Source organism: Ruditapes philippinarum, unplaced genomic scaffold (genome assembly GCF_026571515.1).
Source record: "Ruditapes philippinarum isolate M1 unplaced genomic scaffold, ASM2657151v2 ctg2889_1_1_1_1, whole genome shotgun sequence".
In the NCBI taxonomy this organism is placed as follows: Eukaryota; Metazoa; Mollusca; class Bivalvia; order Venerida; family Veneridae; genus Ruditapes; species Ruditapes philippinarum.
Window position 1 is genome coordinate 83,019 of NW_026861690.1, and position 25,374 is coordinate 108,392.

At 31.9% G+C, this 25,374-nt stretch overlaps 1 protein-coding gene across 1 annotated transcript in view; it reads left to right on the plus strand.

Annotated features, from left to right (window-relative positions):
- LOC132716527 (tyrosine-protein phosphatase non-receptor type 4-like) overlaps window positions 1-25,374 on the plus strand; it is a 101,783-nt gene that overhangs the window by 9,218 nt on the left and 67,191 nt on the right. Inside the window, exons 3-13 of the mRNA XM_060699824.1 lie at window positions 6,733-6,887; window positions 7,444-7,572; window positions 9,841-9,882; window positions 12,995-13,113; window positions 14,709-14,806; window positions 15,844-15,964; window positions 16,900-16,987; window positions 18,176-18,223; window positions 22,364-22,452; window positions 23,394-23,457; window positions 24,082-24,242. Of these exons, the coding sequence (XP_060555807.1) occupies window positions 6,733-6,887; window positions 7,444-7,572; window positions 9,841-9,882; window positions 12,995-13,113; window positions 14,709-14,806; window positions 15,844-15,964; window positions 16,900-16,987; window positions 18,176-18,223; window positions 22,364-22,452; window positions 23,394-23,457; window positions 24,082-24,242 (1,114 nt within the window). The remainder of the gene's footprint in view (window positions 1-6,732; window positions 6,888-7,443; window positions 7,573-9,840; window positions 9,883-12,994; window positions 13,114-14,708; window positions 14,807-15,843; window positions 15,965-16,899; window positions 16,988-18,175; window positions 18,224-22,363; window positions 22,453-23,393; window positions 23,458-24,081; window positions 24,243-25,374) is intronic.

Sequence of the window (25,374 nt, forward strand, 5' to 3'; positions counted from 1 at the left end):
TATGAAATAATCGCTCATTTTTATTTCAAATGCAGTAACGAGTGCGTGTGACGTCACACGTACTGTGTTAAATATGGCTCCGCCCCTGTCGTGAAATGAATAACGAGTTTTGAAAACGTTGATAAAACTTTGTTTATTTTATTTCACTCTATAATTTTTCAAGCGAAATAAAGATTATTTAAAGTGAAATAAATGTAAAACTAAAAACGTTTGCGACATTAAAATAGCGTACTTGATTTGTTTGTTTTGCACGTGCTGTTTGGCGCTACATTGTGACGTCACGTAAACAATACTTTAAACGTTTGTACAGCGTTAACGACTGAATAAAAGATATTGGTGTTCGGATTCATTTTCTTAGTTAGACCATTTTCTTTCATTCTAGATAGTTTTCACAACAAAATTCGACAAAAAAATGTTTTTATTTATCAGATTTCAAACAAAATGGCGCCTTCGATTTTCATTTTTTATACACAGCTTCCGTTATTCTGGTTCCCTGTCCAATTATGGTTCCCATAGACGTGCGCGGGTGACCAGTCTATACATCCGTTTTCAGTCAGAATTCCTCAGTTTTTATCGTTATCTTTAAATTCGAAAGGTTGCGATGTGTCCAATTCGGTACTTTGGACGAAAGATTTCAAAACCATCACTTAGCAGGTACTCGCGTTACCGTAAAGCTCGCTTTGCGAGCAGGCCCTTCGGGCCAGCTCGTCGAGCTCGCTATTAAAGATATTCAGTAATGCTTTACAAAATAATTAATAATAATATATAAAAAAAGCTTGGACTGATATCCATTGGAAGGTAAGTAAACAATCAATTCCACTAACAAGCGTTATATGTTTCGGCGGTGGGTGGGGTAATGCGATATTTTCGCTATAATTACAAAATGAGCGTTATAAAAAGTTACTCGTTACAACGCTGTCTTGAGATCATGGACCCCAACATGAGCGCTATATCGCGGCTCCAGTGTACTAGTTGCTTTTCACTTTCGCAAGGAACTTAGCTTTCGTACTTGCCAAAACAGAGGTACCAAGCTAATATTCGTGGAAAAGATTTCATGATAAATCTCAACAAAATTGCCCTGTCCTTGAATCAAACCTTGGTCGTCTGATTCAGGATCCAATGCTCTACCTATTGAGCTAACCGGACAGCTCAACTGTTATATTCACAAACAATTCTCTTTATTTTACTGTATATTGTATAATAAAGTCAATGAATTTAAAAATTCCTTATTAATTCAAAAGATAATCATATTGAATTCATAATCATAATTAATGCTTTAATTAAGTACAGCCAATGTAAAGACAATTCAGCCAACGGTTAAGAGTTTGTTCAGAAAGCATAGATATAAACAATGTATGATCACTCTATTTAATGAACTATGAAACCTTAATACTAGATGGATTGTTATATCCATATATGAAATATGAATTAAATTGTCGGTTTTCTCAGAAAAAATTGATTTTTCACTGCAGCAGGTACAGTTACTTTCTGGAACAATGCTAACAATGCATCAGGTAGAGGGAGGGAGAGATAAAAGAGTTGTTTTTTTCTTTTAACATAATTAACTTAATACTTTGAAAGAACGCTTTATAAAAAGGATAGTAGGAAGTTAAATTTATGATTTTATTTATTACAGAAATCTGTAATAACATTCTTTAAACCAAAAATCTCATTCATCTTGTTGAATTATATGTTTTTGTTACAGATCAAAGGATAATAAGACTTAGAAAAAAATATATTAACCTGGAAGGAATGTTTGGTGTTATGTTTGGTTTACTCAGTAATTAAGTCAGTAAGGAAGGTATGTTTTTTTTTCTGCTGCCTCTGAACCTTCTTGATTGTTTATTCAAGGCTTCTGGTGCATTTTAGTTGTATTATAGTTGTATATATAAGGCCTTTGATGCATTTGAGTGGTATTTGTATTTTATGTAAGACTTCTGATTAATTTGAGTGGTGTCCGTTGTTTATATCAGGCCTCTGATGCATTTTAGTGGTATTGGTTGTTCATAACAGGTTTCTGATGAGTGTATTTGAGTGGTTTTGGTGGTTTATATAAGATCTGATGCATTTGAGTGGTATTGGTTGTTAATATCAGACATCTAATGTATTTGAGTGGTGTTTGATGTTTATGTAAGACATCTGATGCGTTTAATTGTTTTCTATGTTTAATAAGGCTCCTGTTGCATTTGAGTGGTGTTTGCTGTTAATAATCTATTTGAGTGGTATTAGTGGTTTTTATAAGGCTTCTGATACATTTGAGTGGTGTTGGTTGTTTATATTTATATCTTCAGACACATTTAAGTGCTGTTGGTTATTTATGAAAGGCTTCTGATGCATGATTGAAACTTAATGGTTTTTCCAATTCTTCTCCACAGAAATTGATGCTGTAGTCAAATATGAATGTGTTGAAGAGAAAAGTGTTAGAATATTGTATGCAATTGTCAGACTGTTATGGTGTTAAATTAGGTTCAATTTGTATTTATGATCTTCAATATAGTGGAGAACCCCCCCCCCCCCTACAGCCAAGAAAAAAACAAAAAACATAAAAAAAACACCAGGAAAGACTGTTGTAGCTTATCAGAAGTGTCTTCTGTTCATTTAGAGCAGGACATCTGTAAAATATATTGTTCAAGGTAACAAGAGTTGTGATTGAGTTTGTGACCCTCTTACCATCAAGCAGTTGCAAGTTTACAGACAATTGTACACTTGTAAGCTGTTTTGAAATTTTAGGATGAAAATATATAAATATAAATATGATATATTTTCCACACCTTGTGTTGTAAAACTCTCCAAGACAAGCAAAAATCTTGGCATAGTATTTACCTGCACTGTTACATAGCTTGAATTAACTCCTAGTTGGTTAGATTCCAACTTGATTGGTATTTATGACATTTATATAACATTCACAGTCAGGATATTCTTGGTATTATAAATTTTGTGGCATCTGTTACAGGGTGGTTGGGTTCACTGACTTTGCTCTACTTATAAATGCTCTAATTTAGGCTCAGATCATAAACTTCATCAATTTTACATGGATTTATTCCCAAATTTAATTGAATTAATAAATGCAAAGTGTTTATTTTAAAAAATTCTGTCCAGAATCTCCTAAGTCATACTATGGCATGTGTCAGCACTTTTCCACCAGGTATTGTGTTTGCTCTGATAGCAATTGTATAATTATAGTGAATTATTATTTCTAAGGAAGTCAAAATACTACTTTGTTTACATTTTGCTACATATACAACAAATTACCTTCAGCGCTTCTTCCTTCAGTTTTTGAACATCTATCATGCTCTTTATGCATTATAATTATAACAAAATATTATGAAAGAAATTTGTAGAAAGAATTAAAAAAATATGGACTTCTGAAGCATAATGTGCCATTAAAATATGATAAGTTAAGTTTACAGACAACACTCTTCAACTTTAATTTGCAATGTGTCTAGGCGGCTTGAAAATGTGCACTTTTCTTGCTGAAACATTTTATTTGTGAGAAGATTATATTCAATAGTATTGATTGTTCATGTTTCCGTAGACTGATCTTTCCCCTGACTATATTCCCTGTAGTGATGAACACAAGTAAAAGTTGGATTGTTTCTCTCCAGGAAATTTATATCACTGGGTCACCGTGTTTTCCTGAGCCGATTATTTTCATGGTGAGACATAATGATGATATTTTAATTACTTTTCTGGTTACAATTTTATCTTAAGCTATATACATGTGTGTTGAATTATTCCCTGTCATTTTGTGATACTTGATATCATTTTGTCCTATAGTAAGACAGCATAATGATGCTAAGAATGGCATACCAGTGGTAAAATGACCGCAAATCAGCGTGGTGTTGGTCTTGTCTGTTTGTCTGTCTGTCTGTTGCCTCAACATTTTCTGTCTATTACCTCTATGTTGACAGTTTGAACCATGGCTGTAGCATGTTTTGCCTTCATAAATGGACACATCATAGTTTCTTGACAAAAGCTTCAGTATGACATATGACATGACTCTTTAATGTTGGCTGCTGGCAGTCATAGAATTCATATGAAAAGTTGATGGTCTTTGTGTATCAGAATTTGACCTTTAACATGTCTTTGTTCAAAGTTTCCATCATTTTTTTATACAGTAAAAGGTATGTCAACAAATGGATTTAAAAAAAAACATTTGAAGTGCTTGTTTTGATTTAAAATGCACTTATTAAATTGCTTAAGTTTGTCAATGGAAGACATTCTACAAATCTCTGACTTCATTTACACACACTGCTTATCCCTTGGGCCTTACACATTAGAGACCTACCCCAGCCCTCTCCCTAACCTCTACCACCTACCTATTCAAATCATATCTAAAGAAAAAAACATACAAATCTTACCTGCTTCAGGTATGTATGAGAGGCTGCTTCCATTCAGGTAGAAAGTCATTAGGGTATTATCTGAGCTAATTGAAGTTATGGCAGGTAATTATGTCACAGTATGGTGTACCAGGTGGGCCATCAACACATAGTTTACCCAGAAGGTGGCCAGTAAGGTAACATCTGTTTCCTTAATGGGCTTGTCCTTTTGCCAGCTAAAATTCTGTGGGAAAAGTTACTACTACAGAAAAAAAATATATCCACAGCTCTACAAATTACTGGTTGTAATGAAATGTATGTTATTTTATTATCATGGTTTGTTTGGCAATGGGTGTACAGGTATTATGTCAATTCTAAGGAATAACTAGTCAGTGGGTTTTTGCCCTGTTAATTCTGAGATATTGTATAGCAGGAATTAGGAACAAATTGTAAACAGAGATGAAATCTTTGTAAACTAGGTGTATATACTTATAGTTTGAGTAAAATATGTTTACAATAAGTTTTTGTTCATAAATAATTTGAATTAAAAAGTTGGAAGCATAATTTGAATGATTTGCAAAAAAAAATAAAAAATAATTGATTTACCCAATCTTATATCATTGAAAAGAAAGTGAATAGACAAAATTTATTAATCAACTTCTTCATAAAAATTTAAAATTTGAAACAAAGTTTTGTATGAGGAGGGCGTCCGTGGCCAAGTGGTTAACCACTTGCCCCTCACTGCTGTGGGTTCGAATCCCGACAAGGACTTTGGATTCTTTCATGTGAGGAAGCTATCCAGCAAGCTTACGGAACGTCGGTGGTTCTACTCAGGTGCCCATTCGTGCCTGAAATAATGCATGGAGGGGCACCTGAGGTCCTCCTCCACCAGTAAATCTGGAATGTCGCGATATGACCTATACTGTGTCGATGTGACGTAAAACCCAAAACAAACAAAAAATGTATAAAAAAACATAGGTAGCATAATGCTAAATGGTTAAGGAAGGTCTCTTCAACACAACCCCGGATTTTAAAAAGCATTCCAGTCTTACTGGATTTACATGGCCTTGTTTCCTAAACTGTCCAGAAGTAGTTAATGTCAAGTAACATGTACTTGTGAGTGATCCAAATAAGTTTCAAACATTCTTTAATATTAGCAAAAAAATTATGTTTGCACCAAGTGTAAACATAAAAAACTTTGATATTCCTTCCGCATAGTGCTTTGCATCTTGATAAGCTCTACCTTCAAGAACTAGAGCTGTAATTGATTCAGTACAAAACATATCAATGATTTATTGATATCAGGTGACAAATATCAATGATACACCAATATATTGATAATTATCTATAATTACTTGTCTGTCATTCACTTTCACACCTGTTTAAATGATGTGTCCAGTGTCTTGTTTATAAATGCTCATTACATGAGTTTTTTGTCATGATTGCTGTGAAATATTTCCACTATATAACAACAGCTAGACATGGACACCTGCTTCTGTATATGTTCTGGGTAAATTTTCATAATTTCTAGACATTTTATCAATTAGTCAAAATTAACAAATTTTTAAAATGAGGCGAGCTGTGTCTAGCCATGGCCTTCAAACGTGTTGAATGCATATCCAAACAAATTGCTTGTTGCAATTGTGCTGTACAAAATACGAATTGTTCGAATTTTTCGCACAGCATCATTCAACAGTTTGCTGGTTCAACATGACTTTTATCTCATTCCTGTATCATTACTGCAGTAATTGATTAATGGCTGTAATGGTATATATATCTTTCATGATGCAAATTGTTGCCAAAAAAAAAACGTTACATGAATTATATAATATCATAGGTCTGTATCTACAAATTGTTTGAGGTTCCGTTGCAGCAGGACGGATGACGGCAATTATTTGTCTCTTTAAACTATGATAATGAATCTGAAATGAAGGAAGATTATGGCTTTTAAAATACATTTTATGAGGTTTTTACACTACAGTAGTTGTATATCAAATGATATGAAATGAAAAGGTTTAGATATAATAATATGCTTACATTTGCAGTCTATTTCTGATATGAAAGTTTTATTAAAAGTATGGAGTGCTTATGATGAGGAAATGATATAAAATCTCCAAAAGGCACAACAACAACAACATCATCATCACCATTGACAACAAAAAAAACCCCACAACATTATCATCCCCATTGATCACAACAACATCAATAGCATTGACAACAACAACAAAAACATGAACCCAGCTTCAATTCAGAAAACTTGTAAACCTTACAGTATATTTTGTTTAAATATTGCATGCAGGTGTCCTTTAATTAAGGCATATATATCTGACTTATGTTGTCAATTTTTCAGTTCCTTATAGTGCCCATTAGAGTGGTCATACCTTAATTTTAATGATTATGTTGTTTATTTCAGAGTTGCATCAGGCAATGTCCATGAGACTGGTCTCCTCAGGCAGCTATAATGTTCGGGCGTCAGAAATGGCGCACTACCCTCAAGACCGCCAGCCAAAAGTCATCCCCTGTATTGTACATTTCTTAGATGACAGTCATGAAACATTTGAAGTAGATGTAAGTATAAATGGAAGATATATCTCATTTAATGATGAAAGTAAATTTAGTATAACTGATAAAACTAAAACTGTCATAAAATATTTGTGAAGTAAATTTGCTTATTTTCATGAAGTAAATTAAGTATTAACAATTAGTGAATTTGGTATGACTGATAGTCATGATATTTTCATGAAATTGAATATTATTGATTTGCCCCTCACCGCTGAGGGTTCAAATCCTGACAGGCACTTTGGATTCTTTAATGTTACGAAGCTATCCAGCTAGCTTACAGAACGTCGGTTGTTCTACTCAGGTGTCCTTCAGTGCATTATTTCAGGCATAAATGGGCACCTGAGGTCTTCATCCACCAGTAAAGCATGAAGTGTCCCCACATGACCTATACTGTGTCAGTGTGATGTAAAACTCAATCAAATAAACAAACTAATACTGGTAGTCATAAAATTTTCGTTAAGAAGAAACAGTGCAACTGGTATTCATGATGTTTTATTAAGACTTAAGAAAACATCAGTTGCAGTGTTAAAGTAGTTGAAACTTTAATTTTATTTTATTTCAGAAACGAGCAAAAGCTCAGCATTTACTGGACAAAGTGTTTGATCATCTGGAATTGATCGAGAAGGACTACTTTGGGTTACAGTTTCTCGATTTGTCCCCGGATCCTGACACCGTAGTGAGGGATAAAATGGTATGTACTTTGGTCAGTATCCCATTTCTGAAGCAAATAATTGTTCTTAATGTTTGTGCAATTTCATTTAATTTAGTCATCATTAGATTGAAGCCTGTTAATGTAAGCTAGTTTTGTCTGTTGTTTTTTTTTTGTCTCGATTGATGTTTATTTCTTTGTTAAGTTTTCTAAAGATTAAAAGGGAACTTGAGACATGTTGCAACAAGTGGCATGCAATTGTCAATCTATTAGATTACACCATCATTAAATGCAGGTTTGCTTTAAAGTTATGCTGCACGGTCATGAATTTTAGCTTGACTATTTGAAGAAGTGTTGGGTTAGCCTTAACTTACCCTGGCAATAACATATAACACTTGGTGTGGAATTTTGCACAAAACTTTATATATCTCATTAACCAGAGATTGAAGGAGCACACCTTAAGTTTAAAAATACTGTTCAAGGCCCATAACTCTAGTTTGAATTTTCACTCAGTTATTCAGCCTTTTTTTTACTAAGAAAGTTTTCTTATTTTACTGTTGAGTAAACGGCACTGTTGAGTGTGCTGTTTTCGTGAGAGCTTTTGTTTCTTTTTCAAGGATCAGTTCAAGGACTCAACATCAAAACTTTCATGTTCTGCTCTAAGTCCCATATACTTCTTAGTAAAGTGCTTTGATGAGATTTATAAAAAAATGCATATTTGGATGCATTTTTTTTTACTCCTCAAACACCTTGGAGGAAATTAATAAAATTTTACAAACTTGTTGTGTATTTTGAACCCTGTCAGCACAGCGTTATAGAGGTGTCTATGCAATCTGACCAGGCTCTATAAAGTTTGTGCTCAGTTTTAAAATAAATTTATATTTTACTTAATATACTTAAATTTCTTAATTTATCAATACACTGTTCAAATTTTTAAAGCTGGACAGGTCCATTTAGCAGGACAATGGTTAAAAAATATACTGCACAGTTTAAACTAAAGGCATACCCCCAGTGTTACCAGATATATCTAAGAGATTACACAAGTTGCTTTAATTTATCTTATTCACTGGGACAAATCAATGGTTGTAAGCTATTGGGAAATCTAGAGAGATGCTTTTTAATCAGAGGAGAAGAAATGGGCCAAGGTCTATCTCCACAATTGACAGAAAATAGGGTGAAAAGTTCATTACAAGAAACATCTTGAGATGTTTTATACATGGTTTATCTGTGACAGGTAATTTGCTATCCTGATACAATCCCAACTCCCACTCCACATGAAATTATATGGTTCTATATAATGATATATATAAATAATTGGAGGTACTGAATATATAAAGAATTCATGAAGTTAATGTGAAGTCCATTTCCACTTAATTGCCACTTTTCTTTGCACATGTTGTATATTATAAAGACCCATGAATATTGGCAATGCTCAGCACATGCATAGAGCTCAACTTAACCAATATTGGCTGCACAAGAATAAAAGGCGTCCATAATTTTGAATCATGCTTCATATAGAGCTTGATATTTTTCATAAATTACTGATTTGAAAAAGAAAGAAATGAATCCTTACTAATTGTAGTAATGGTGGGAATGAAAAGTCTTGAAGGTTTCAAATCATGAAATTTTTATTGGCTAAAATAATTGTATATTATGTAATTAGAGTGAAATTGAAGATGAATTCCATTGCATTTTAAAGTGTTATTTTTATTCTATATAATGTGCATAGTGATAGTGCTTGTAATGTTATATTATTTTGAAAAATAAATGCATGACAATGTTATGGCTTAATGTAAAAATATGTATAAATGTATAAATTAATAGACTGCATGCATTATTTCTGCTTTCACAGACATTTTAATATGCTATCTTTGAAGAAGAAGTTATTAGTTCATAATTCTTTGTCAACTCTGTTCCAGACTATATCATTTACAAATTTACAACTTTGATGCCAAAGCAACTTGGTGGCTGTGTTTAAATTGAATTGAAATAAATTAAGACATGAGAACCTTATAGTTAGAAGGATTGTTTAAGGCATAAAATAAATTTGTTTTGTTAACCCATAGGGAACATGGATTCTGGAAATATTAACAAAGATTGTTCAATAAACATATTTTCTAATCAATATGTATGTATGGTTTGTCTAAGAAATATACTCAAAATTTATACATGTACAAGTTTTAAGCAATTTCTTTATAGTTGAGCAAAAATGAATATACAATGCTATTTTAACTTAAGGCAAATTATTGGAAAGAAGATAATATGACAGATTTTTTTTTTCATTTCAATATTTTAACATTTTATCTGTAGGACGAGGAATTGTATGAAAATGTACTGCAACTTCCAATAGAGGTCAGTTTCACTGGTGATAAATACAAACTCACAAATATTATTATATACCATATAGAGCTATTTTTGCATTACCTCCCTTTTTTATCGTACTAACACAACAAGTCATTTTGTAGCAATATTAAAAAAAAAACTGAACACACTGCCTTTAATTATTTTCCTAAACAGCTATGCTTTAACTGTGGTTAAAAAATATATCAGTTGGGTATAAATTATAAAAAAAATGAACTTTTCTTGTATTTAAAATTTTGGTCTCTGTTAAATCTCTAATTTAAGGACTCTCTCTAATCTGTCTGTTTACATGTGTTCGAAATTCTGATATTAAATTTTTTAATTACTATGTTTTTTTTGTAATTTGCTAATATTTCTATTTGTCTTTTATAATTATTGAATTTTTCCTTTACATTGTTTTATTATTAATACAAGTTTCGGGTTTTCAGAATTTTATTTAGAATGATTTTTCTCTTGACATTAACAGTAGAATTTCTCTCCCTTTGATTGTTTTCTGACTTAATATCATTGTCATTATTATTGTTATTATTATTATTGTTATTTCACCTTTATATAACTGAATGAATTAAAATTGTTTAAATTAGTAGTGTAAGGTATTGTAATCTGTCCACTTAAATTTTGTTACAGTCTTTCAGTGGTATTCTATAATGATTCTTACTAATTAAACCAAGTAAAAAAACTTTAAACCAAGTAAAAAAAGTAAAAATTTGGCACCCCTGGCTGTCAGTTTGAAGCTTGTGCAACATTTGAGCTGCGTCAACGACAAAACCAACGTTGTGGGTTTGCGACCAGCATGGATCCAGACCAGCCTGCGCATCCGCGCAGTCTGATCAGGATCCATGCTGTTCTCTATCAGTTTCTCTACTTGTTATAGGGTCTGTAAGCGAACAACATGGATCCCGATCAGACTGTGCGGATGCGCAGGCTGGTCTGGATCCATGTTGGTTACAAACCCATTATGTTGGTTTAAGGTTTGTTTGTGTCTGAAATAATGCAATAAGGGTCACAATAATGCCTGAAATAATGCTATGAGGGGCAAAGGAAGTAGGCTTATGACCTTTACAAAGTGTTGATGTAACTTAAAGAAATTCCAGACATAAAAATAAACTAAATAAATTATATGTTTTGAAATTATGACTACAGACAAATAAGTGTGAACTTACTGTATGTTCTATGTAATATGACATATTTATTATGTTAAAAAAATTATCCCAAACTTTCTCTTTTGTATTTTTATTTTGTGCTTAATGTTTGTGGTGTTACATTGTTTTTATTATCCAGAAATTTTCACCTTTGTGTGGCAGACTGGCTTTCTAATTTAAATGATTTTGCTTTATTGTATACATATATTTGTGCTCTTACTATCCAATCAATTCATTCACATTTAATATATATCTTTGTCTGAAACAAGGGGGTAATCTCCCCTTTGATTAGGGTTGGATACCGTTTCCAGGAAACCATTACAGAATGGCACCAGGGACGGTGAAACAATACTGGTATACTTTAATATACCATCAGAGTCATAGCTGTTATGGGGGGTGAGGGGGTGGGGGTGAACCAGCAACACTCAGTTGCTCACACTTTATCCTATTTCCTATTTATTATTAGTATATAAATAACATGAAGATTTGTGATTGACAGTAAAATTTAAAGAAAATGCTGTAGTACTGCCTTGGGTAACAGTATTATTACTAGGAATAATATTTTTGCTGTTACTCACAAATCTAAGTGCTATTTATTTTATCCCCCCATCCCCACCCTGGCGACAAATTCTTCTTTTGGACACTGTTTCTTTAGGTTTCTATTTTTCATGTTTTTTACTGTGAAAAAAGACTTTGTTACATAGTTACATACTTGAATTAACAGTAAGAATAACTCCTATAATCCTATTGGGCTATGGGAAATTAACATTACAAAAATAGTGAGGGTAATAATATATACTATTATTTTAAGTGTATTTGGTACTATTTTGGTAACAAATTGCAAGTAATGGTTTCCAACCCTAATTTTGATAAGATCTCAACTGTTTTGTGCTGTATCTAATTTTAATCATTTTGTGTTTAATATTTTGTTTGTTCATAAAAAAGTATTTAATGTTGGATGAAAACTTCTTTTTGTAATATATCTATAACAAAATATATATTTAAAAAAGAATATTAATTTTTCATGTTTGTATATTATTGGTGAAGGTTCTAAGTTCTGTCTTTTTTACCAGAAATATGTAAGAACCCAGTTATCATAACTAGACTTTTTTGGCCAAGTGGTAAATGTTGTTGACTTCAAACCACTTGCCCCTCACTGCTGTAGTTTCAAATTCCATTTGGGCTATCAGCTCTAATATATGAGGAAGTTCTCTAGCTATTTTAGGTAACAATTTAGGTTATACTTGGGTGCTTGCTTCTGCTTGAAATAATGCATGGCGGTACAGCTGAGGTATACTTGCGCTAGTAAACCTAGAAAGTCACCATATGATCTTTACAGTGTGGGTGTGAAGTAAAATCCAAACAAATATTTATGTCTTCCCCTTGTGGCCGAGGGGTTGCTTTTAAGGACTTAGACATCAGAATTTCAGCCAATGTTTAACCGTGCCTGATCATACGAGGCAACTAAATAGGTTTGAATTACTGGAGACTATGCATCTCTTAGCCCCTTGTGTTGCTTTAAATTTGTAACAAATTCAAATAGAATTGGTGGTTCTACTCAGGTGCCCGTTTGTGCCTGAAAAAATGTACATGGGACCACTTAAGGTCTTCCTCCAATAGTAAAACTGGAAAGTCACCATATGACCTTTACTGTTTTGGTGCGACATTAAACCCAACAAAAAAAAAAAAGCAACAAAAAAACAAAATGGTTAAGGGCTTAAGATTAAATTTTACACTATGTTCAAAATGAAACTGGTTTCTTACATTTTTTCATCTAATGCTTTAAGTACATTATGTATTACCTTCATTTTAAAGCTTGAAAAAAATATTCTTTGTCTTGTTTTGTATTGTTCATTTGCTTTGAATTATTATAACTTCCCATTCTCAAAGTTCTATGTATGCCACCTAAGACATAAGACATTGTTGAAGAAAATTTTATTGTTTGTTTCTTGTTTTTGCAGAGATGGCTTGATCCACTGAAAACAATAAAAAAGCAGTGCAGAGGCCCAGCATATGAGTTCTTTTTTCGTGTAAAATTTTATGTCACAGATCCAAGCAAATTAGCAGAAGAATACACAAGGTAAGTATGCTTGGCAAAACCTTGATGGCAAAATATGATTTTGATTTATTTGACCTTTTTAATCTGAAGCATTTCTAAACATGTTTGTAATATGATATTAACATAGTTTATTCTTGAAAATGTCTACTTGTCCGTATAGACTGTGGGACAACCTTGCTAATATTGACAATTTAGTTTGCCGGCCCTGCTTGCTTAAGACGTGCAGAAATCCCACTTTTCCATTTTTGGCACCAAACCGAAAGCATTACATCTATGTCTATATGAATTACTTTTGTTGAAGTTAAACGTTAACTTATATGATATTGGTACATTAAGCAAGTTATTATTGCCTCTTATCTGTATGAGTTAGCATGCAGTCTTACAAATTAGCTTTATTATACCTCTATATAAAGAATATCAGACAATTAAATAGCACCTACAGGTTAAAGGTTTATATTCAACCATTCATTATGTGAGTTATATTAAGAGTAGTTTGTGCTGATGAAGTATAACCTGTGCTGAGCAACCACCCTTTAGTAGGCAAAGATTTTGGTTGTTGCTAGAAGGTGTTGCTCTGAATAGGTTAAATTTATTGTGAAGTCTTACTTTATGACATATTTGATACATTTGTTGTATAAAGATAAAAACGTTACAGAGGGTTGTTCTGCAGGGGTTACACTGTACCTTATAGATTAGTCTCTCTGCAGAGGTTTACACTGTACCTAATAGATTAGTCTCTCTGCAGAGGTTTACACTGTAGCTAATAGATTAGTCTCTCTGCAGAGGTTTACACTGTACCTAATAAATTAGTCTCTCTGCAGAGGTTTACACTGTAGCTAATAGATTAGTCTCTCTGCAGAGGTTTACACTGTACCTAATAGATTAGTCTCTTTGCAGAGGTTTACACTGTAGCTAATAGATTAGTCTCTCTGCAGAGGTTTACACTGTACCTAATAGATTAGTCTCTCTGCAGAGGTTTACACTGTAGCTAATAGATTAGTCTCTCTGCAGAGGTTTACACTGTACCTAATAGATTAGTCTCTCTGCAGAGGTTTACACTGTACCTAATAGATTAGTCTCTCTGCAGAGGTTTACACTGTACCTAATAGATTAGTCTCTCTGCAGAGGTTTACACTGTAGCTAATAGATTAGTCTCTCTGCAGAGGTTTACACTGTACCTAATAGATTTGTCTCTTTGCAGAGGTTACACTGTACCTAATAGATTAGTCTCTCTGCAGAGGTTTACACTGTACCTAATAGATTAGTCTCTCTGCAGAGGTTTACACTGTACCTAATAGATTAGTCTCTCTGCAGAGGTTTACACTGTACCTAATAGATTAGTCTCTCTGCAGAGGTTTACCCTACACCCTCTAGGTTGTTGGCTAGATTTCCTTTGAGGAAGCTATCCACCTATCCATGTAGCTTATGGAAGGTTGGTTGTTCTACTAAGACTATGGCTTTCGTTTGATGTATATAAGGACAGGGCTCATATTGTCTACCTCCACCAGTAAAGCTTAATAATCTCCATTCAATAGTGACTAAGTTACTTAAAACCCAACTCTTAAATCAGGAGTTGTATTACTGTATTAATTATTGTATGCTCGTTCTTTTTTCAGATACCATTTTTTCCTTCAAGTAAAACGTGATATTTTAGAAGGTAGATTACATTGTCCAAGAAGTACAGCGGCACTTCTAGCAAGCTATGCTGTACAGTGTGAGTACAATATTGTTTTCATACTTTATCAGGTGCCACCGGGTGCCCAAGATGATGTACATCTAACGTGGGCAGCTTGGGTGATTTTCTCACTGGTTAACAGTAGAGTTTTGAAGAAGCCATAATGACTTCATTGTGATATTATTGAGTCATTATGAGTAGAAAATAGATTATTTATTACATGATCTAAAGAAACTACATAGAAAATTTATTTTTAAAGGCGATTCTTAGCCTAATTTGAGTTAAAAGTTGTGCTTTTATTTTAAGTCATTTTGCACAATAAAATTTGATATTCTGGAAAGACAGAGTGCAAATGATCAGAAATTTTGCAGATGAGTGCTTTGGTGTAGACTTACATCAATTGGTATAAAAATCCTGAAAAATTATTTCCAGTCCTGTTTGTCAATAAAACAAAAAACTTAGGGAATTGCTTTAAGACACTAATTACAAAACTGGTCCTTGACACCTGTGATTTAAATCTCAGGACCATTTTTAACTTCAAATATGTAAGAAAGCTATCCAGCTGGATAATGAAAAGTTGGTTGGTGATTCTACCCATATGCCTGTTATCAAGGGACATCTGAATTTATTATTTTAGAGGAGGCCCCCTCAGTAATGCTATGAAAGGCATCTGAAGAAATGAAGAGAGGGGCCTCTTAAGTCACATTCTTTTCTTAAGGGACATGCATATCACATATCTAGTTCTAATAATCAGGTTAGAGGATTACAATAAGGATTTCACCACAAGAGATTTGTTAACCAAAGAGCATATGTCAATGTTTTGATCAAATTTAATGTTATTAAAATTAATGTCTTGTAGAATTAAAATAAATGTCTTGTAGAGTAGTAGGGATCTATCAATTTCCTTTCCAAAGTCATATAGGTATATATTCCATTAGATAAATGTTTTAGCAGATGGTTTATGTTTTTATATAGTCAATTATTTGAGGAAGCAAAACAAATTTAAAAAACTGTGCAGGTTCTTCATAAATGTGATGTATTTCTTAATAACTTTCAAATGAATATTTATCTTACAGCCGAGTTAGGGGACTTTAATCCAGATGAGCACAGAGACGGGTATTTGTCAGAATTTCGGTTTGTACCAGCCCAAGATGAAGAGTTTGAGAAAGAAGTAGCAAAACATCATCAGTCGCATAGGTTTGTAAAAAGCCTTTTTCATTGGTGTGACATAAAACCTAACAAAAGAAAAACAAAGAAAAGAAAATGAAAGTATAAATGTTTTTGAGCATTTACACTGCCATTAAGCATGTCAAAATCTTAACATCAAATTTTTAATCACAATTGCTTTCAATAAATATCACTTTTGTCCATTATGTCACAGAGAGAAAAATGTGCAGCCTGGCCAAGACCTGAACTGGTGACACACAAATTGAAAATTAATGTTACAAACCCAGTATTAGATGTATTATACAAATACAGACTTTTTAGCTGGTGAATATGATGTGATATGTACTGAAAAAATAAATATTGACCGAGGCGATAGCCGAGGTCAATATTATTTTAATTTTTCAGTACATATCACATTATATTCACCAGCTAAAAAGTACATATCTGTTTTATTATATAATAATAATTTATAAATTGCTTTTATATGGCTTATTAAATCTGCCATTGCCTATGACTGAAATCAACATTTTTCAGCTTGTCTTATTTGTCCATAAATTGGCCCTATCTTTTAAATGAGTACATTAGCAAGCTCATTCTTAGTGTTCTTTATAATGTAAAATAGACTTATTTGACTTTTATTTAAGAGACTTCCAACATTTTTTTTTTCCAGAGTAATATATAACAACAAACTTGGCGTGACGTCACGTCATAGTCTCGCGTCTTTCAGGGAATTTCCAGAAAATCTATTTTTAGAAGAAAAACCGGTGAATATACTCTGAAAATCTATTTTTAGGAAAAAAACAGTGTATATACTCTGATATTGACCTGTTATTTTTTACAAAAAATTGCTTGTTAGCCAATCAGGGAAAGGCATTTCAAAGCTATTTATAGATTATATAATAAATCTTATTATTTTATTATAAATGTATATGATGAACATGTTTATGATGAACATTTTGTTACAGGGGTCAGACTCCAGCTGATGCAGAATACAACTATCTGGACAAAGCAAAACGTTTAGAAATGTATGGTGTTGATCTACACAAAGCAAGAGTAGGTTTTCATTCTTTTTTTTCTCTCTCGCTATTTTTATGAAATCTCTGTCTAAAATATAAACATCTGAAATTTCATATCTTTCCTTTATATATAATGTCTGCCATGTAAACACTTTCTTTCTGAATTCTTTCTGAAATAGTGTTTTTTCTTGATTTTTTGTAAAGCACAATTGAAATTCTTAAATGGAATATTTAGGTTTGAAAAATACATTTGAAAGAAACATCTTGTTATTTGTTATGTTTAGAACTTATTGGGTTCTGTGCCTATTTTCTGGGAATGATTTACCGGTAGTATATATATATTTGAATGATGTACCATGTAGTTTTTGGTGTTAAGTACATTTGTACAGAAAGTGATATGTCAGTATTTAAGATGAAATTTCTTTCAAATTCAGCTGATATTTTTGTTAAGTTTGGTAAGCTTTCAAGATTGTTTTTATCATTACATAGGTTTTGGCAAGTTTTTTTTCTTGTAATAAAATTTTAAATTTTTATCGTTTTATTGGTTTTTTGATAGTGAATAGAATTACTCATTTCAAATGGTGATTTAATATTTTGACTTTAATAAGGATTTTTGTATCTGAGCATAAACAGTAGTGTCTGTATGATAGTTTTATCATTAAGAGTTATAGATATAAAGGGATGGAAATCTAGAGACTAATCATAGAAGTTTTATTCTGTAGATTTCTTTGGAATATTTCATATAATAGCTTCTTTCTTAATCTATGTATTTTTTCTGGGTTAAGAAATATCTATTATATTAGTTATATCATGCCCATGTATTAAGCATTCCTATGTGACATTTCTCCATTATATTTGGCATATGATTACAATGAACATATTTGGCATGCTTGAATATATCAAATACTGTATCATTTCTCGAAATTCCCTGATTCCAGGGAATTTTCCCATTTTCAAAAATGAAAAATAGAAAGGAAAATGAAAGAAAAAAAGACAGCAAAAATAAAAATAGATAAATATGATATGTTACAAGAGAATTAGTTTCAGGAATAGTATTGTAATAAGTGAAAATTGTCATCTCTTCATAATTGCAGATACTGTATTGTTCTTTATAAATGCTCCACTTAAAATGATTACACAAATTAACACTGGGGCATTAATAGGGAATATTACAAGAGAAGCAGAATTTTTTTACTCATTTGTTGATAATTGCATTGTTTGCCAGGTTACACAAATGTCCAAGGATAGAGTTCTTCCACCAAGGCTGACAAAGGCAAGATTTTCACGAACTGTCCAGATTATAAATTTATCATAACATCGAGAAATATTATATTTAATAATAATTATAGTTTATATTTTGTACCATTAGTATATACAAAATGGATATCAGTGTGTATATACCTGAATGGAATGGAAATTGTGGCCTAATCATTAAGGAGACTGCCTTTCAAAACATTCTTCATATGTTACAGTACTGGTTTGTTTTAGGAAAAGAATTTTACAGTGGTTCATTATTGTTCTATGAGTAGGGAAACTAGTATTGAATCCAGCTGTTTATGAATCAGGATCCCATGGTTGAGAGGCTGTCAGCTTTATCACTTGACCAGTCTGTCCATTTTTTATGTGCTTCTGTTTTGCAATTTGATACTATCAAAACCACGAACGAATATAGAATAGCGCATATATTATGAATAAGCAAAATAAATATGTTATGAATAAGCAAAAACTATCAACAGCTGAATCCCAGGCTACTCTTATACATGTAATTGCCTGTTTTGCACTTCATTAAGCATTTTCACTGGAAAAAGGGGAGACAACCATTTCCTTCCTGGAATATAATAAATTAAAGGGATACTCAGGCAAAATAATGGCAAAAATATAAAAATGATTTTCTGTACTCAAATTACCCTAAAATGACATTTCTTAAAGTCCCAACATGAATTTCTGTATAAATTCTATATATTTTGGGTTTGAAGTTTAAATATATCTATATATGTTGAACGAAATTTTGACGCGAACAGAATCACCGAATAGTTTAAAAACAAGTCATGCGATTTGAACAAACCCTGGAAGTTACAATAACAAATATTGTGGATATTGTATGATTGAAACAAGTCTAAGTAATTGATTTGCCATGGCAACCGAAAGAAAAAACTTTAAATATCTTCTCTTAAAAAACATCTTCTATTGAGTGTCTACCAAGTTTGTTCAAATAAAAGCCCAGGGGTCAAAATTGGCCCCGCCCCAGGGGGTCTTTATTTTCCCTATATGCATATAGTAAAAACTTAAAAAATCTTCTTTTAAAGAACCCAAAGAGCTAGAGCTAAGATATTTAGTATGAAACATCTTCTAATGAGTGTCTACCAAGTTTGTTCAAATAAAAGCCCTGGGGTCAAAATTGGCCCCGTCCCAGGGGGTCATTGATTTTCCCTATATGCATAAAGTAAAAACTTAAAAAATCTTCTTTGAAAAAACCCAAATAGCTAGAGTTTAGATATTAAGCATGAAACATATTCTAGTGAGTGTCTACCAAGTTTGTTCAAATAAAAGCCCTGGGGTCAAAATTGGCCCCGCCCCAGGGGGTCTTTGATTTTCCCTATATGCATATAGTAAAAACTTAAAAATCTTCTTTTAAAGAACTCAAAGAGCTAGAGCTAAGATATTTAGCATGAAACATCTTCTAATGAGTGAATTTTACAGTGGTTCATTATTGTTCTATGAGTAGGGAAACTAGTATTGAATCCAGCTGTTCTTGAATCAGGATCCCATGGTTGAGAGGCAGTCAGCTTTATCACTTGACCAGTCTGTCCATTTTTTATGTGCTTCTGTTTTGCAATTTGATACTATCAAAACCACGAACGAATTCAGAATAGCGCATATGTTATGAATAAGCAAAAAAAAAATGTTATGAATAAGCAAAAACTATCAACAGCTGAATCCCAGGCTACTCTTATACATGTAATTGCCTGTTTAACTTCATTTAGCATTTTCACTGGAAAAAGGGGAGACAACCATTTCCTTCCTGGAATATAATAAATTAAAGGGATACTCAGGCAAAATAATGGCAAAAATATAAAAATGATTTTCTGTGCTCAAATTACCCTAAAATGACATTTCTTAAAGTCCAAACATGAATTTCTGTATAAATTCTATATATTTTGGGTTTGAAGTTTAAATATATCTATATATGTTGAACGAAATTTTGACGCGAACAGAATCACCGAATAGTTTAAAAACAAGTCATGCGATTTGAACAAACCCTGGAAGTTACAATAACAAATATTGTGGATATTGTATGATTGAAACAAGTCTAAGTAATTGATTTGACATGTTTTTTAACGTTTCCAGAGTACAGAGTGACAACTATTGTGAAATTTTAGCGCTCTAACCTGACCCACGCGGGTCAAGTTAGGAAAACACCATTTTATTCTTTATATGGAGAAAAGTTTTGTTCCTTTGACTGTTTAGTGTATTCATTTTGAGGACATTTACAGAATAATGAATGAAAATTTCAAAACTAAGAAATGAAAATTTTGCCTGTGTCTCCCTTTAATGACTGTTATACTTAGCAAAAATATTTTCAAAATAAAGATAGGTAAAAAAACACCATAAATTAAAAACACACAGCATTTAGTATGTAACTACAAACACTGATGTCCATTTTACTAACAATTTTATTGTACATATTTTTTTATTCTTTATTTATCCAGGACAGAGGAAAAATTAACATTTTATCAGTATAGTTGTAATATAACATTGTAATTTATTTTATTTTATTTATTTTTTTTCAATGGGGAAGATTATAGACATAACATTCATATAGGTACTAGAGAGAGAGAAAGAAGAGAGAGTGTGTGTCATTGTTTGGTGGATGGACTAATTCAAGATCCAATGAATTTGAAAAGTTAATGAAATTAATTAAATGAAATCCACTGAGATTTAAAAAGGTTTAAAGCATAGAATTTGAGATTGGCACTTGAAACAGAAAAAAATGCAAAAGATTATAAAAAATACCTAAAATTGATTTTTTATGCCATTTTTAGCCTGGTTTAAGTTGAAATGTTGAAACTCTTTTCATTGTTGGTTTCATTTATCATATTAGGTATGATTATTTTTTTCCTATAAAAACTGAGTGAGCCATTGTTCTGAAATTTTGCACATTAGTGATTTGTCCAGATCTACATGAAATGTGGCACAAACCTAAAAATAAAATTCCAGTCTTGTTATGTATAAAAACCTCAGTGGAGTCCCTTTAATTGATTGAAGTCAAATATTTAGAATGAATTTATATTATTCTATGTCATTGCACTTTCCTCTCATTAATATTGGTATTGTTGAAATACCTTCTTTTGTCCTGTCCTGGTATATAAAGCAAAATATTAATAATAAAAAGACATTATACGTAAATGCTACTTTATCTGTTTTGAGGGATATGTATATACATGTATATGATATTTTATTCATGAAATATAAAATGGAAATATATCTGTGTAAAGCTTCTAAAATTTATAATATAGGCTATTGAATTTTATATGAAAGCATTACTGTGCTTCTGTGAGATTTATAGCTTCAGAAATGCTTGGAAAGTAACATTTAAACTAGTCTTACTGTAATGCTTTCCCGTCAAAGAATTGCTAACATCGGCCAATATCTTAATAAATCGGTCATTTCTGGAACGCTTTTATTTCTTTCACAATGTTCTCAATTTTAGGTATTCAATAATTTTAACCATTTATAACCAGCATTTAAATTTAGTATAGTGCAATACAGGATGAGTGATTGTAAATAATCTAATGTCCAAGATTTTGAAAAATTAACATTCCGGAAATGACCGATTTGCTACAATATTGACGGATTTTTTTGGTGGGAAGCATTACAGTTAGACTACCTTAAGGGTGTTAATAAATAAATTGCAATTTCTAATGGGTCAGATTGTACTATATCATTTAGAATTTGTTTGGAATTTCACTTTAAAGAAGCATGCCTCTTAATTAGTGTTAATTTCCGTGAACAGTTTAGAATTGTTCTTTTGAGTTAAAATTGTAAAGTGAACAAATTTAGTGATTATACCTGTCATAGATACTTTCTACAGAAATTCCCTTTAAGTGGTCAAAGTTTGTAAAAGCTTCTCTCACTCTGATAGTAATTGGCAAATCTTTGGTGGTAAAAACTAGTAAATTCTGTTGTATTTTGAATAATACATTCAAAGTTTTGTTGAGATGGTGAATTTTTATGCATTGCTTAAACTATTTGTATACTTTTCTTTAGTTTGATTTTCTAAGATTTATTGTACTCAACTGGAGTCATGCCACTTTAATGTGTTTTACACTATTTTACACCACATTTTTGAACTGTATTTTACACTATATTTGACACTGTATTTTTACACTATATTTTACACTATATTTTACAGGACCAGAGTAATCTAGAGATACATTTAGGAGTGACGTCAGTTGGCCTTGTAGTCTTTCAAAATAATATGAAAATAAACACATTCCCTTGGTAAGTATTACAGCTATAGTGGAGATAATGTGTAACCTATGTCACCAATATCATAATGAATAAGGTATGTCACCAGTATAAAGCCTGCCCAGTGTGAATCTCCATAAATCTTGACAAGCCTCTATACAGTCGGTTGAGTCAGTTGCCCCTCACCACTTGAAGTGTCAATCCTGCCAGAGATCTTAGAGTCTCTCTTAACACAAGGAATCTAGCCAGCTAGCTTATGGAAGGTTGGTGGTTCTACTCTGATGCGCGCTTGTGCCTGAGAAAATTCATAGAGGTGCACCTAATGCTTTCCTCTTATAATAAAGGTGAAAAGTCACTATATGACATTTATAGTGTTGATATGACTTAAAACCAGACCAATATTGCTACCTGCTTTAATTTGGGTATATTTATTTTGAAATCTTCTTGCATTTAACTACAAGTTCAAAATGAATTGCTGGCTTAGATTCAAGGCACATAATACAGTTAGATAAGGGTTTAGCATCAATTAAATGCTGAATTAAATCAACATGATTTCTCTGTGATGAGATTGTTAACGTTTGCTGGCTAGAATTACTAGCCTCTGACTACTTTGAGCTTAAATTCCGTCAAGAACATTTAATTTGTTTATTTTCGAGAAGATATCTAGCTAGTTTACAAAAAGTCATTTGCGCTAAATTTGTGTAAAGGTGTGTGTTTGAGATTTCTCCTCTACCAAAAAAGCTAAAATGTTGCTAATAATGTTGGTGTGACTTAAATTTTAACCAAGTCTTTGAAACTATTATATTTAATAGAATGCCTTAATGTGATCTTACAAATGAATGGCTGATACATAATACAATGAGATGAGGGTTTAGTATCAATTGAATGATTATATTTGATAGTATGCCTTAACGTGATCTTATAATAATATGCCACAACATTTTTACATGCATCACTGTTTGTTTTTTTTCCAGGTCTAAAATAGTAAAAATCTCCTTCAAAAGGAAACAGTTCTTCATCCAGTTAAGAAGGGAACAAGTATGATTTTTTTTTTCTTTCTTTTTTTTCAGAATTTTTGAATACTTTTAGATATTATAATATTGAATTAGAGTTTCCCTTTGGTGTTAAGATATTTTAAACGGCATGAAATATAAGAATAAACGTTAATCTGAATTTGGGTTTTTTCCAAGGGGTGTAACAAACAAACTTTTACCATTGTAGCTCCAGTTTTAACTATAAAAGTTTGTTTTTACCCTGAGATAAGATGGTGAAAAACCTACATTTGCTAAGATTCTCTATACATCGAAAGACATAGCAATGAAGAATGCCTTACATATAAATATTTTCATGGTATCATATTATAATTTAGTGTCATTTGGCGCTATTTTTGATAATGTCTGACTGTGCAAAATGTACAAAGTTAGATAATCACTAAAAATAAACTTCTACATATTTGAATAATACAAAGTACACATTTATGAGATGTTAGTAACTTATATTGATGTTCTTTTTCTTCTTCTCTTTTTAACAAAAATGATACTGTTGAAAAACTTTACAGGTTTCAACACAGTCAATTATAATTTATTTTCGTAAATTGAAATCATTACTGTTTAATCAGATTTTGTTGATGGTATTTTATATATTCTATTTTTACTTTAACAGAATGATACAGTGGAAAACCTTATAGGTTTCAACATGGTTAGTTACAGATCTTGTAAAAATATGTGGAAATCCTGCGTCGAACATCACACCTTTTTTCGTCTACACACTCCAAACCCTCCGTCTAAAAAGATGTTTTCTTTAGGGTCAAAATTTAGGTACAGGTATGTATGGGAAATATTTCTTCTTTCATTCCTTTTCTTTTTCCATTCCGTTTGATTTAAGATTTACAAAAAAAAATTAAATAGTCGATGCCATCACTTTTTGAGATTCTTAAGTATTACTCACAATTCTAAATTTTCAAGACAAAACAGGCATAAGGCAAAGAGATGAGTTGTTTTATAGCATTTTATTACTTTGTTACAGTTCTCTTTCATTTTATGTGTGTGTGTGTGTGAATTTTAATCATGAACTGTTACAAATTAACATCTTTCATCTTCTGCTGCCCCTCCCCTCGTACTACCAGGCATCTGACCTCTACTGTATATACTAGCTGAACGTGCCCGTGTTCACGATTTTTGAACATAATGACACTTGTTAAACAATAGGCAAAACTTACTGATAAAAACATTTCACGAATATTCTGAATATTCCTTAAAAAAAAAGGCCTAGTATTCCCCTTTTATTTTAAGTATATGAAAATTAATAATGCTACACAAATAGTATAATGTGTCAGTGGTTTTACATAGCTCTTGTTTTGCAAGTCTTCAGTTATTCTTTTCATTAAAAATTTTGTTTATACCAGCCCCTCCCAATTACTAAAATAAGTAAAATGGGACAAAGTAAAGTCATTAAGCCCAACGTTAAGTGAATTAGGCTAAAGTTGAACTTAAGAGCCCAAAGTTAAGTAACAGTAAACATATCCCAAAGGTAAACTGCCCAAAATAAAGTTATCTTGTCCGAAATATGCTGATATAGCCCAAAATTAAGTAAAATAGAAAATATTGTAATTAAACAGGTAAATATGTACCATTGTTGTTCTTTCTAATTGGTGGAAATGAAAAATGATGGCATTGTGTAATCTATTCTTCTATTACTATGTGGGGCAGTATTCAGTGATAATACTAAGAATGATGTCCTCCATTAGTTGTTTACTGGAGGTGGCGCTTATTCAGACAATATATTACACTTTGGTATGGCAGTAAACAGCCGTCATTATGTTCAGAACATCAGAACAGTGGCTTTTAATACAATTACTTTGACATTTTTTCCTTGTTAATTTTGAAAAAATGTAACAAAATTTTTATTATTATTACTAACACACATTTTCTTTTGAAGAATCTTTCTTCAGACTGC